The sequence below is a fragment of the Gracilinanus agilis genome, chromosome 2 (assembly GCF_016433145.1).
Source record: "Gracilinanus agilis isolate LMUSP501 chromosome 2, AgileGrace, whole genome shotgun sequence".
Classification (NCBI taxonomy): Eukaryota; Metazoa; Chordata; class Mammalia; order Didelphimorphia; family Didelphidae; genus Gracilinanus; species Gracilinanus agilis.
This window is the reverse complement of record NC_058131.1, coordinates 113,934,400-113,948,538: the sequence shown is the minus strand read 5'-3', so window position 1 is coordinate 113,948,538 and position 14,139 is coordinate 113,934,400. Positions and strand designations below refer to the sequence as shown.

At 34.2% G+C, this 14,139-nt stretch overlaps 1 protein-coding gene across 1 annotated transcript in view; it reads left to right on the top strand.

Annotated features, from left to right (window-relative positions):
• Positions 1–14,139, top strand: part of USP34 (ubiquitin specific peptidase 34) — a 362,663-nt gene that overhangs the window by 236,486 nt on the left and 112,038 nt on the right. The window contains exons 29-32 of the mRNA XM_044659479.1: positions 792–917; positions 1,449–1,571; positions 1,686–1,769; positions 2,451–2,537. Coding sequence (XP_044515414.1) covers positions 792–917; positions 1,449–1,571; positions 1,686–1,769; positions 2,451–2,537 — 420 coding nt within the window. The remainder of the gene's footprint in view (positions 1–791; positions 918–1,448; positions 1,572–1,685; positions 1,770–2,450; positions 2,538–14,139) is intronic.

Genomic DNA, 14,139 nt, shown 5'->3' with positions numbered 1-14,139 from the left:
AATTTTTGTGCATTTTGAGGAAAGTTTTTTGCACCTTAAACTACTATGTAAATCTGATAGAGAAATATATACTGTTATGTATTCCAAGTAAATTTTAAATCCCCCCTCCCCAGTACTTAATGCTAGCACCTAAGTATTTATTGTTGAATTTTAACACAGAAAATTCTTAAAATTTGTCAATCTGATTTTTTAAAAGTCTGTACTAGGGGAAATTTCCAAAAAAAGATTCAGTAGTAATCTAACATTAGTTATGATTATATTTGTCAAAGCCATTATAGTCAAATAAATAGCGTTTTTTTGTTATTCTTCTGGGCCCCTAACATTATCACAAATCCAGTCTTTTAAATTAATTAATTTTGGAAGAACTGTCACATTTGAAACTGAAATTTTGTCTTTAGGCTATCTTGGTAATGTACTCTTGGGAATGATTATATATACCTGTATTATATCCTGGCTGTGGCAGTGTGGCTAAAGCTGGTGGATCTCTTGGGCTTGAGAGTTTTGAGTTGCAGCGTTGCTAATTCTCATCAGATGTCTGCACTAAGTTTCTGCTGAGCCTCTGGTACCAGAGGGCCTAAGGAGGAGCCAAGTCACTCAGGTTAAACTTTAGAGAAAGGTTTAAAACTTTCTTGCCAATGTTTATTAATATTGGAACTGGAATAGCTGCAGCACTTCTGGTAGGAGTGAAATAGGAAGAACCAATCACAGTTTTTTAAATTCCATTTAATTAAAAATTTTTAATAAAAATATGTATTTCTGTATTACATTCTATATTCCTTTTGTTTTTTTAGAGTGCAAGGTGTGAAGAACTTCACCTTCATGCAGAAAATCTATCTAGACGTGTCTGGGAGCTGCTAATGCTTCTCCCTACATGTCCTAACATGCTACAGGCATTCCAAACAATTTCAGATGAGCAGGTGAGTCTATAGCATCAAGCCTCTTTTTAAAGAAAGCATTACGGATCATGAGATTATTTATTAAAATAGCTATTTGGAGAATTTTACTCTTTTCTCCAGGTACGTGAAAAGAATTATTTTTTTGTTTTGTTTTGAACTGTTTTGAACAGTCTTCACAACCTTTTTATGGCAAAGAATAGTAAAATTCCAAAGTAATTTTAATGAATAAGTAAAATCTCAGACCAGTCAATTTTTGTAGATTTGTCTTTGGGCAGGTTCTTTAACCTCTCAGCCTCCAATTATTTATCTATAAAACGAAATGGTTAGAGTATATAATCACTTAAGGTCCTTTGTGTTTCTGTTCTTTTTGACTAAATTTCTAGAAGCTCTGCATAGTCACTGATGTTAATAGAGATAGTTATTAAAGATTTTTGTAACCCATTTAAGGGCATATTTATTTATCTTTGATAATTGGTAACTTTTTTGTAAGCATCTACTTTTCCTTGTTACATTTAAAACCTGAAAACCACATTTTATTTATCTTATTTTAAGGGTAATGATGGGCTTAATTGGAAAGAACTTCTAAGAATAAAGAGTGCTCACAAATTGTTGTATGCCCTTGAAATCATTGAAGCATTGGGTAAACCTAACAGAAGAATAAGGAGAGAGTCTACGGTAATTACATCCTACTTGTCATCTCTGTCCAAAGCTCTGAAATTTTCACATGTAATACATTAACTTTCTTGTCTCAAAGGCTATTCCTTGTAATGAGTTCTCTTCTTTGTTCAGGGAAGTTACAGTGACCTTTATCCAGACTCTGATGATTCAAGTGAAGATCAAATAGAAAACAGTAAAAATACCTGGAGCTGCAAGGTTTGATTAGTTTTTTTGCGCTAATAGAGATTAATGAACACATGATCTGTAATTTGATTTAACTTAATTTAGTTCAACAATTATATTTTGAATTTTATTTTAAAGACTATTTAAGTAAAGGATTTTGATTTTTTAAATATTATTTTTATTACTTAATATCAATTAAGATATCTTAACTTCTTGGAGTTGTAAAGTCTTGTCAGTAATAATGTAGTGTAAGTATTAATGCTGTTTTTCATATTGAAATACCAGTTTGGAAACCCCTAATACCTGGACCTCTAGTTAATGTAATTTTAGAATTTTTTTTAATGCTCAATAAATTTTTATTTAATTGAATATTGAATAGTCAAATATAATTTAAAAAATTATGACTTCCCACTCAGTGGTTGTTTCCAAGTATTGGTGATAAAAAAGTATTGATTCCTATAATATAAACATTTGGTGATCAGTCAGTTAAGCTTATGGACAAGAAATTCATGTGGACTGGTAACTTTTGTGAAAACATTTTTAAAGGGATGTACTTTATCTAGTCCAATATTTATGTTGATGGCATAACAGCTAAAACTTCCATGCATTATAATGTTAAAATTTCAATCATCTGTGTCAAGTAATTTTAGCAAAAATAGTTTGTCATCACATTATATAACTGTCGTTTTCATCACCATCATAATTTTCTTACAGTTTGTCGCTGCTGGAGGACTACAACAATTAATAGAAATCTTTAATTCTGGAATTTTAGAGCCTAAAGAGCAAGAATCATGGACTGTGGTAAGTGAAAATTCAAATGTTTTAATTCAAATGCAAGGTAACTCTATTGTTTTAAACATTGCCTTCATTAACTGCACATAAAACTTCTTCCAGGAATTTTGTTAAAAGGAATATGTATTAAATATGTAAAAATATGCAAATATGACAAATTTTAAAGACACAGCAATTTATTTATTTTTTGCTTTTGCTTTTTTTTTAAACCCTTACCTTCTGCCTTGGAGCCAATTGGCTCCAAGGCAGAAGCGTGGTAAGGGTAGGCAATGGGGGTCAAGTGACTTGCCCAGGGTTACATAGCTGGGAAGTGTCTGAGGCCAGATTTAACCTAGGACCTAGACCTGGCTCTCAATCCACTGAGCTGCCCCCGGACAGGAGTAATTTTTATGGAATGAAGGTTGTTATTTACTAATTATTTCTCTGATCCATTACAGTTAATTTAGCAATTATAGAATATTAATTCTGAAATATACTTGATCCTTTCAGCAAAGGAAATTATGTGATGAATTTTAATATTAATAATTATATAGTTAATTTTTATTTGCATGTTTCTATCTTCCATTTAACATAGAATTTTAAAATTTTTTGTTTTCAGATTATATTGTTAGGATAAGAATAACTGTATGTTATTCAAATGTTTTAAAATTAAGTAAAAATAAGCCCTTCCCCTCAATCTACTTAGAAGGTATATTTTAGATTTCTATATTTTTGAAAAGTTTGAGATAAAATCAAATGTTCCTTTGCTTTTTTTCCTGTCTGAATTTTTATAGAAATGAATTGTTAGATATTTCTTTTGATACAAATATTTCTTGATAAGTAATATATTATTAGCAATGAGATATGTTAGTTAAGGCCAAGAGGTGAAAAATATAACTTAGTAAGCACATAAATTTAGGGTATGAAGCCTTCTCAGTCTTTGAAGCAATTTCCATACTTCAAAAATTTTATTTTACAATTTCAATTTTTCTCTATTTTCTTTGAAAAATATAATTTTTACAAAGTCATTCCTATATAGGTGGTACCATATCTACATACAGTGGGTGTTTAGGACTCTTACTATCAATGAGTTTATAGACTATCAAGTCAGACATATATATAAGGAAACTATGGTGTAGGATACAAATCAAAAATACACATTTTCGAATAGTAATGATTATTTTGAGAGCATGGCAGAGTGAGAATGATCTTTCTTGGTATAATTAGGCATAATCTTTAAAGGGCAGCTAGTCTATCAGTCAGTTAATTCCACCAGCATTTTAAAGTACCTAAGGTGTGCTAAAGTTTAGGAACTTGAGGAAACAATAAACTTGAATTTTTTTGGGGGGAAGCAACATATATCTATATCAGAAAATACTTAACTAAGTAAAAACAGAGTAGTTTTCAGGAAAAAGGCACTGGTACCTAGAGAATCGGCAAAGGTTTCATATTCCAAGCTTTGGGGGACAGTTTGTTCAAAAAGCATTTAAACTGGAGGGTAAAATATGTGTTAATATTTTCATTGTTGTTTATGAGAAAGGTCACTTCAGGTAGAGAGAAAAGAATGATCAGTTATAGGGACAGAAAAAATGCAATGAATTTTCATAAGTTTGTAGAATTAAAGCTTATAGAAAGTTTAGAGATCACCTGGACCTTTTACATTTTACAGATGCGGAAACTTAAGGTCACTGAAATAAAATGACAACTTAGGCAGTCAGACTGCTAGTAAGATGAAAAATTAATCTGATTTGTGAAAACATAGGATTCATAAGTGTCAGTAAGAAGAGAAGAAATATCTTTTGGGTTAGGGGATAGGGATATATCTCATAGAGTCTTGAATACTGGTAATACTGGTACTTGAATACTCAGGATTTATGCTTGACTGATATAATCATACATTGCTTTAAAGATTGTAAAGATTTTACCTAGATTATGTCATTTGAGCACTATGGTAGTCATGTAATTTATATTCCATTATCATTATGTCATTTTATAGAGGAAGGAGCTCAAGTACTGAGAAGTTGTGCAACATTTGGTCACACAGGTAGTGAAGTTTATAGATAGAATCTGAACTCAATTCTTTCTGATTTCAAGACCAGTATATTGTCACAACTATACCATATAATAAAAGGTTATTGAGTAGATAATTAAAATGAGAAGATATGTGCATTCAAATAATTATTTTGACAGAGTAATGCGTACAATTGTATAATATTCGAAATTAGAAATCAGGGACCACGGATAGAAATGTAACCTTAAGAGGACATGGACACAAGGTTTTATTATATGTCAGAGAGAGGGAAGTATCCGATATGATTAGAAAATTCTTTTCTCTGGTGTCTTACAGTTTTATTTTAATTGGAAACTTTTTTTAAACTTAAAAGCATTTATTTTCTCTCCTACTTTCGCCGTCAGTTGGGTGGCAAGTGGGGAAACCTGTAAAAATATGTATAGTCAAGCAAAACAAATCTCTATATTGGCATTGTAAAAAAACTTCACCTCAGTCTGCATCTTTAGTCTCTCATCTTGCAGGAAGTGATTGATACTGTGTTTCATGACTGGTAGGATGCCAACAAATCATTTGCATCAGTCAGAGTTTGGGGTGTTGTTTGGTATAGTTATATAAATTGTTTCCCTGGAACTTCTTGATGTGTCCTCTCAGGAAACATCATGTTTGCTTACTTTTTATATATTGTGTGTTCTAATCTGCTCCAATGATCAATCAACTTTTCCACCAGTACGAAATTATTTTGCTGATTACTGCTTTGTAGCTTAGTTTGAGACATTACTACTACTACTTCTCCTACCTTCCTACCCTTTTTATTACTTCCTTTAGATTTAACAAATACCAAATTCCAAAGACTTTGAGGAAAAACAGTCAAAGAAAAGCTCTTAAGGAATTCTTTCTGTGATGTATATATGATCTTGATAACTAAATCTCAGATGTATATATGATCTTGATAACTAAATCTCAGGTGGTTAAGACAGGAAATTATTTAAGTTGAATGAAAAGAGTGAGATAAGTATAAGATTTTTAAAATATTTTGAATAGTAAGCCAGATTTATCAAATTTTAAAATACATTTTATATTTAATTATGATATGATTTAATATTATGGTATTTAATTGTAATTAAAAATATAACTAATAGTAATAAATATTAAATATATTTTATAAAAGCCATTTTGTGGTAGTTAGGTATTTGAGGAACATTTCATATTAGCACCTTTCATATATTGCTTTGGAATAGTCTCTTTAGTATTTAACTCTTTCTTAGATGTTCACTTAGTCTTGTCTTACAATTTTAAAAATATTAGGGAAATTCTATCACAGGGTATTATTATGAAGGAATTTCCTCACATTATTTTCTTTCATTGTTTATGACCAAAAGACTCTGATTAATAGACAATACACATTGAGATAGCTCCACAAAATCAAAACTAAAATTGCCAAAAACAGACAAGAGTTGGAAGTGAAGCTGTATAGTTTGGGAAAACTGGATAAAAAGGTTTTTGACTTCCTTGGCCCTAGTCCTACCACTGTAGGCCCTGGGGCAGGAATAGAGTAAAATCAACAAGGTAACTTCTAGAGGGCAGGATTAGCATCTTCACCTTGTTGGCCCCTACATCCCTGATGATACCACTGGAATCTCTGGAGGAAAGGGCTGGCCTACAGGTGGAAATTGGAGTAGTGGACATTTTGGAGTCTGTCAGCTCTGCACCATAAGGGCAGGAGTTGAGACCTCTCTGCTAGGGAGTAAAGGACTTTGTGGCCCAATGAATGGGGACTAGATAACCTGCTCTGTCTCTAGATGTGGCAGTAAATACTGTATGTTGGCTCCAAGGCAGAAGAGTGGTAAGGGTAGGCAATGGGGGTCAAGTGACTTGCCAAGGGTTACACAGCTGGAAAGTGTCTGAGGCCAGATTTGAACCTAGGACCTCCCGTTTCTAGGTCTGCCTCTCAATCCACTGAGCCACCCAGTTGCCCCAAGATGATTTTTTAAAAGACCTTAAAACCAATTGAGAGAGATTGAGGAAAAGATAGAAGAAAAAATAATAGCAATGCAAGAAAATCAATAAAATTATGAAAGAAAGATCACCCAAATGGAAAAAAGAGTTTCAAAAACTCACAGAAAGAAACTGTAGAAAAAGAAAATGTATTAAGAACTAGAATTAGAGAAGAAGAAACTAGAAAGTTTTCTAAGACAAGAAATAATAAAGCAAAATCAAAAGAATGAAATAATAGAATATGAAATATCTCATCATAAAAACAACTGAAAATAGGTTGAAGAGAGACTATAAAAATAGCTGAGCTTCCAGAAAGATATGATTAAAAAAAATGTGTTTAGATACCATACCCCAAGAAATCATCAAATTCAGAAATTCAAAAACCAGTGGACAAACTAGAATTTGAAAGAATCCACTAATCACCACTTCATAGTGATCCAAAATATGAAAATGCATGGGAACATCATTGCCAAGTTCCATAGTTCCCAGAATAAGGAGAAAATGACACAAGCAATAGGAAAAAAAAATTAAATACTGCAGAGCTGCAGACAGAATAACACAAGACTTGGCAGCCACAGCATTAAAAGAACATAGGACCACAGCATTTTGTTGAGCAAAAGAACTGGGTTAGAACCAAGAATAACATATCCAATAAAAATGAGCATAAATATAAAAGGTAAAAAATGGTTAATTAATGAACTGAAATAGTTTCTACTATTCCTGAGACAAACCCAGAACTCAGCAGAAAATTTGATCTATAACAAACAATAAGATTAATGAAAGACTAATCATAAGAAACCCTAAAGGTCAAAGTATTTGATTCCTGTGGGGGAAACACCATCTGTGGCCCCAGGGAATGACATCATTGCCTGGATATTTTGAAGGGGTCCATATGGAGGGAAAACTTGAGGTGAAGGTAACTGCAATGGCAGGAGCCAAAATGTGATTGGAATAGAGTAGTAGGAGGTATGGTGGGATGACTGTCACATATGAAGGAGGAATGAGTACAGGAAACTGCCAAGGAGAACAGGAGAAGTGGGTAGAGAGCCGGTAGTACTAGAAGCCTACTCTCATTAGACCTGAAAGAGAAAATAACATACACAATTTAGAATGGTAAATATTTTCTTAATGTACAGAGAAACAAGAGGGATTGGGGGAGAATAGAATAAGCAAAGGACTAAGAAAGGAAGTTCATATCAAAAGGTGGGGGGGGGGGTTAAAGTGAGGATATAGGGAGGAACTCTTAGGACAAGATGGGGAGGAATTCTTTGAATCCGACTCAAATCAAGACGTGGGATGGCACAGTTACAGGGATAAGGAAAGGATTTTTGGGAAAGTGTATAGAGGAAGAATTAAAAGGTAAGGGGCAAGGGACAATGGAGGGAACTTTGGAAAGGTGAGCCAATTGGAACTAGAATGGCAAAAGATGAGCATAAAGGAGCATTTTGGGGAAGGAATTTTGAATTGGAGAGATGTTGGTCAAAAGAGATGAACTTCTGAGGAAGGATATGGCAGAAAGAAAAGAAAAGAAGGGTGAACACTGAGGAAGAATAGAGTAGATGGAAATGCATTGCTAGTAATGATGACATTGAATGTAATGGGATGAATTCATCCATCTTCATCAAGAAACACTGGAATTGATAGATACAGAGAGTAAAAGTGAGGGACCGGAACAGAATATACTATGCTTCAGCTGGTTCAGAGAAGGCAGGGGTAGCAGTCATAATCTCTGACACAGTTGGGGCTGAAATGGATATAATTGGAAGGAGGAGGGGAGGGGATTACTATGGGTACTGAAGCATTATCAATATTGGACCTGTAAGCACTGTTAATAGCTTCTAGATTTTTAAAGGAAAAAATAAAAATAGGTAGAAACAGATAACAAAATAATAGCAGTGTACTCTAATTTTCCCCTCTAAGAATTAGAAGTTAAGCAGCTGAATAGAACCTTAGATAAGTTAAATGATCATATCTAGAGATCTCTCACCCACATGCATGAAGATAGTGCTAGATCTTATTTCTGTGTATACACATTATCAAAACATGGTTTCTGGTGGAACAGCAATGGTTTATAGAGCATAAATATTTTGCAAAAGTCTCACTTTAACAATCATCCATACTATGGAGATAATCCTGCATTTCTTAGAGGTTGTGGCAATGGAACAAAAGACTAAACTGGAACGGCTTGGTTTTGGAAAGAGTATGATCCTGGCAACAGATTGTGACTTTGCCCAAGGACCAATCTTGCTCAATAATCCTGGTAATGTATATTAACAGATAGCCAGACAGGTCAAAGCAATCAAATTAAATGCTGATAGGAAAATGGAGAACTTGTATTTTTGGAAACAAGTTGAAATACACATCTAGAGCTGCAAAACTGTTCATCTTCATTGTCCTAGGGATTCTGTTATTAAGGTTAGACCCTAAGGGTAATATTGAAAGGGTAAAAAGCTATATTTTTATGAAAATATTCATGGAAGTTTGGTTATGACAAAATAACTGGAAATAGCATGAATGCATTGAATGGGAGAAATGGCTGAATAGACTATGATATTTGAATGTAATCAATTGTTATATTGTTAGAAATGACAAATATCAAAAATTTAAAAGAAATAAAGGAAACATGAAGAGATCAAAGGAGAATAAGAAGAGCACATACTATAATTACATTTTAAAAAGTCTAGCTACAAAATAAAGGGGGAAAAGTATCAAAGTAAAAAAAATAGCAAAGGGAATACAGAAGCACAAGATGATTATATTAGCACACATATATAATTTGCATATCATAACAATGAGGAGTTTGTGCTTTTGCACATAATTTTTAATGCATTTGTTAAATGTTTTTTTTGTTAGTAGAGGGTTTTTACTAAATATGTAATTTTAAAAAAATTTAAACTACTCAAAACTCATCTATAAAAAGATAAGTTTAGGGGGCAGCTGGGTAGCTCAGTGGAGTGAGAGTCAGGCCTAGAGACAGGAGGTCCTAGGTTCAAACCTGGCCTCAGCCACTTCCCAGCTGTGTGACCCTGGGCAAGTCACTTGACCCCCATTGTCCACCCTTACCAATCTTCCACCTATGAGACAATACACTGAAGTACAAGGGTTAAAAAAAAAAAAAAGATAAGTTTAAATTGGTTTTGTGACTTAGACATAATTAATTAGGATAAGATAGAATAGTTTACATGTCAGATCTATGAAGAATGGAAGAATTTTAACCAAACAAAAGATAAAGAACATTATAAGATATAAAATGAATAATTTTGACTACAGAATTTAAAATTTTTTGTAGAAACAAATCCAATGTAATCAAGTTTAGAAGGGAAACAAAAAACTGGGGGAAATTTTTTATAACAAACTTCTTCGATAAAGGTCTCATTTTTTAAATATAAAGAGAAATAAGTCAAATTTATAAAAATACAAGTCATTCCCCAATAGCCAAATAGTCAAAGGATATGAACAAGCCGTTTTCAGATGATGAAATCGAAACTATTAATAACATAAAAAATGTTCTAAATCATCCTTGATTAGAGAAATGCAAATTAAAACAACTCTGAAGTACCCCCTCATACCTATTAGATTGGCCAATAAGACAGTAAGGGAAAATGTTAAATTTTGGAGGGGATATGATAAAATTGGGGCACTATTGCATTGTGGATAAAGTTGTGGACTGATCCAACCATTCTAGAGGACAATATTTGGAACTCTCCCAAGGAGCTACAAAATAGTGTACCCTATAAGGATAAAAAATAATAAAGGCTGGTATAATAATAATTAGTATTTTAATTAAAGCCATGCTGATAGATACATTAGACCACGCGCTTGTAAGAATTCAAAACTGCCGCCCTAGCCATTATTACCTCCCGTCTCTTCCTGAGTCTGCTGGCCAAGAGGGCCACTCCTTCCTAACCCAGGAGATTTAAACTGACTTCTGACTGGTGAAGTACGCATCCCCACGCCCAAAGAACAGGAAACGGAAACCCGTTGGACCACGGGAAATGTAGTTTGATAATTTCCACTTGTCCATAGAAAATACATATATATACTTAAAGATGGCATCTCCCAAATTTCATTCTTACAATTCCCCCTGAGGGCCGGCAAAAAAAAAAAAGGTTAGCCCTTTTTCTTCGCTGGACCTGTAAAAATAGACAACTTCTAAAATTTAGGAATTTGGGGATAAAAGAAATAGATGAACAAATGGTTAAAATTAGCTGCATTGACAAAAAACCAATTTGGGGGCAGTCCCCTACTGGTATAACAGTGTACAATTAGAACAAATTATACAACTCAATTTCAACTCCCCCTAGTTCAATCAACTGCACCCCAAAGTTCAAAATTTGGTCTTCATGGTACAGTGAAGGCTTTTCAGACATCTTCATGGTGTCTTCACCAAAACAGGTTCACCGTCTGGATTCTGGGGAGATGGTAGGATCCTTATCCTGAAATTATTCTTAAATGAATTTAAACTTTACATTATAGATTACAAAACATACATTTTCTTCTAAGATTTATACAATTCCCTGTGAAATTACTCCTAAAAGAGTTAAATATACATATATCTTTACATTATCGAATTTTTAAAAACTTAACAGATATCCCCCTGAGGTAAATCTTAAACACACCTTTTTTTCTTAAAAAGGGTACCTCAGAGTCAGCTAAGGATGAGTGGCTGAGTCCCGGGGGTTATATGAAATCAATTGGCAAAATACAAAGAATAAAATTGAAGAAAAAAAAGAAAAAATTAACTTGTGAATGAAATGTAAAATGTGCAAAAATCTGGGGAAAATAAACTTAGATCTTTGAATCAAGGTGTAATTAAAGTGAATTCAGCAGTGTGCAATTACCCATTCAGGGCCAGGACTTAAGGAAAATGTCTCTCTGATCTGGCTTATCATCAGCTTTTCAGGGAACTGAGCCAAATAAATAACCAATCTTAGGTGCTTTCTAGGAATCTAAGTGGAGGGGACCTATGTCCTCTAAAGTTTTAGAAAAGACTGGGACTCTAGGACTGAAACCCCAATTTCCAAGCCCTAAAGTATTGGCATAGAACTGCTGCAATTATGCAGATCTTAGTCAAGTCTCTGACCATGTGCTTTCTTTAGCACTATTAACAGCTCTCATGTTCCNAAAATGTTTTAAAAATCAAATATATATATATATATATATATATATATATATATATATATATAGAGAGAGAGAGAGAGAGAGAGAGAGAGAGAGAGAGAGAGAGAGAGAGAGAGCGCTTAGAACTAGAAGGGTTATGTTACCCAAAAATGAGGTTTTCATTCTGTGAGTGTAAATGGATCTTACAAATAGCAGATTCACAATGCACATTCAAACAGAGTACCATTATTTCCAATAACACATTTTAAAATAAGAAACAGTGATGTTTAAAATTACAACTTTTAAATCTTGGCTAAGAGTTTCTCAACAAATTCTGTTATTGCTTCCATAGCAAAATCTGATATTTAAAAAGAAACCTTCTGGTCTAAATTATCCTCAGATAAGAATATACAGGAGCTCCTTGGCTTCCTGTTTTAAAAAAAATCCTGGGTAGGAAATGCTTCTACCCATTTAAGGCAATAATATCTCTTATAATAAAATATATAAAAGCTTTATCCTTTAAGACAACAAGTCTTAAAGTAAGACCTCTTGTAAAATTACAAGGTAATTCTCAAAGCATGGAAACTTTCAAGGTTCTTTATAAGTACCAAGACAGAATAAATTTTAAAAGAACATGTGCTCTTATAAATCCAGTATACATAAGGCAAGTTACAACATTAAAAATGTAATGTGAGTATCAGATCAACAAGCTGGTCAAAACCTCTTACCAGTTCTAATAGATTTTTTTTTTATTTGGGAGTTACAATAAAATCACAACATAATTAATCTAGCAGCCACAAACTTCATTAACTTAAAACAATTCAGTGCAACAGGAAAATCACAAAATAAGCAAGATTAGTTTACAAAACACTAATTAGCAAAATACAGTAAGATACAGTCTCTTTAAAACAGAAATAAAACTCATTCAGTTCCGAGGTTTAAAAGTTCACCCCTTCTTCAATGTAAGGTTCTTTTGATTGAGTTCTGCTGAGTTTAAGGGTTGTTTTTTTTTATAATCAGTCTTTGCTATCAGTTCAAAGTTCTGAGCAGGTATGGGGTTGAATATTTCTTCCCCTGAGTTCAGTTTTTAATCACAAGCAAGTCTGAATAGGCCATGCGGCCCCATTAAAGGTAAACGATAGGTCCACGTGGTGTCCGGTCATGGGCTCAGGGCTAGAGAAAAACTTAAAGTCAGTTTTGTAGAAAATACTCACGTGTAGAGCTTGTGGGGGTGGGGGTTTGCCTAAATTAGGTCTTTAGAGAAACACGTGGAAGGCTAGAAATAGGGAGAAAGGGGAATATACTACCAAAATCTTTATTGGCAGAGCTGAAGCAGTCTCTGAAGATCGAGATCTCGGCAAAGGCAGCAGCCGGGGGTCATCGATGTTGGGGCACGGGGTTCTGGAACTAGCAGGATTAGCAGCACCAGAGGCAGGATTGAAGAAGAGGCACGGGGATGCTTGCAGACTTGTGGCACAGCAGGAATGGAGATCAGCGGCAGAGACACACTGGCTAGGCTCCGGCATTTTAGTTTTAGAGCCAAAAGCCAGAATCGGCTGGCCTGACCTCCCAAGGTGGTTTTGGCTGGACTGGCTGGCTGAGTCCCACCTGAGGCAAAAATGTGCTGTTGCTTTTAGCAAAAGCATGGCAAGGAAAGCCACTTTCCTTTTTTAAAAAAAGTGCTCAAAAGAGGTGAGCAAGATGGCCAAAAAGCAGGCATGGCTATGGTTTCTGAAAGGCTATCTGGAAAATTGAGAATTCGATTTCCAAACTTCGTAAGGTTGCCGTAATTATAAAGATTAAAAATAATAAAGGCTGAGCAAAATATATATATAAGTATTTTAATTAAAGCCATGCTGATAGATAAAGTCATTAGCCCACACGCTCGTAAGAATTCAAAACTGCCGCCCCAGCCATTATTACCTCCCGTCTCTTCCTGAGTCTGCTGGCCAAGAGGGCCACTCCTTCCTAACCCAGGAGATTTAAACTGACTTCTGTGTGGTGACGTACGGGTCCCCACACCCAAAGAACAGGAAGCGGAAACCCGTTGGACCACGGGAAATGTAGTTTGATAATTTCCACGTGTCCATAGAAAATACATATATATACTTAAAGATGGCATCTCCCAAATTTCATTCTTACAACCCCTAGTAATACTACTACTAGGTCTGTATCCTAAAGAGATTGAAAAAAGGGGGGGAGGGGAAGGACCTACTTGTACAAAAATATTTATAGGTGCCTTTTTTTTAGTGGCAAAGAATTGGAAATTAAGGAAATTTCTGTCAGTTGGGGAATGACTGAACAAATTGTGGTATATGATGGTGATGAAATACTATTGTACTGTAAGAAATGATAAACAGGATGATTTCAGAAAGTGCTGGAAAGACATTTAACTAATGCAGAGTGAAATAAGCAGAACCAGGAGAACATTGTTCACAGAAATAATAATATTATGGAATGATCAACTGTGAAAGACTCGGCTACTCTCAGCAATACAATGATACAGGACAATTCTGAGAGACTTAT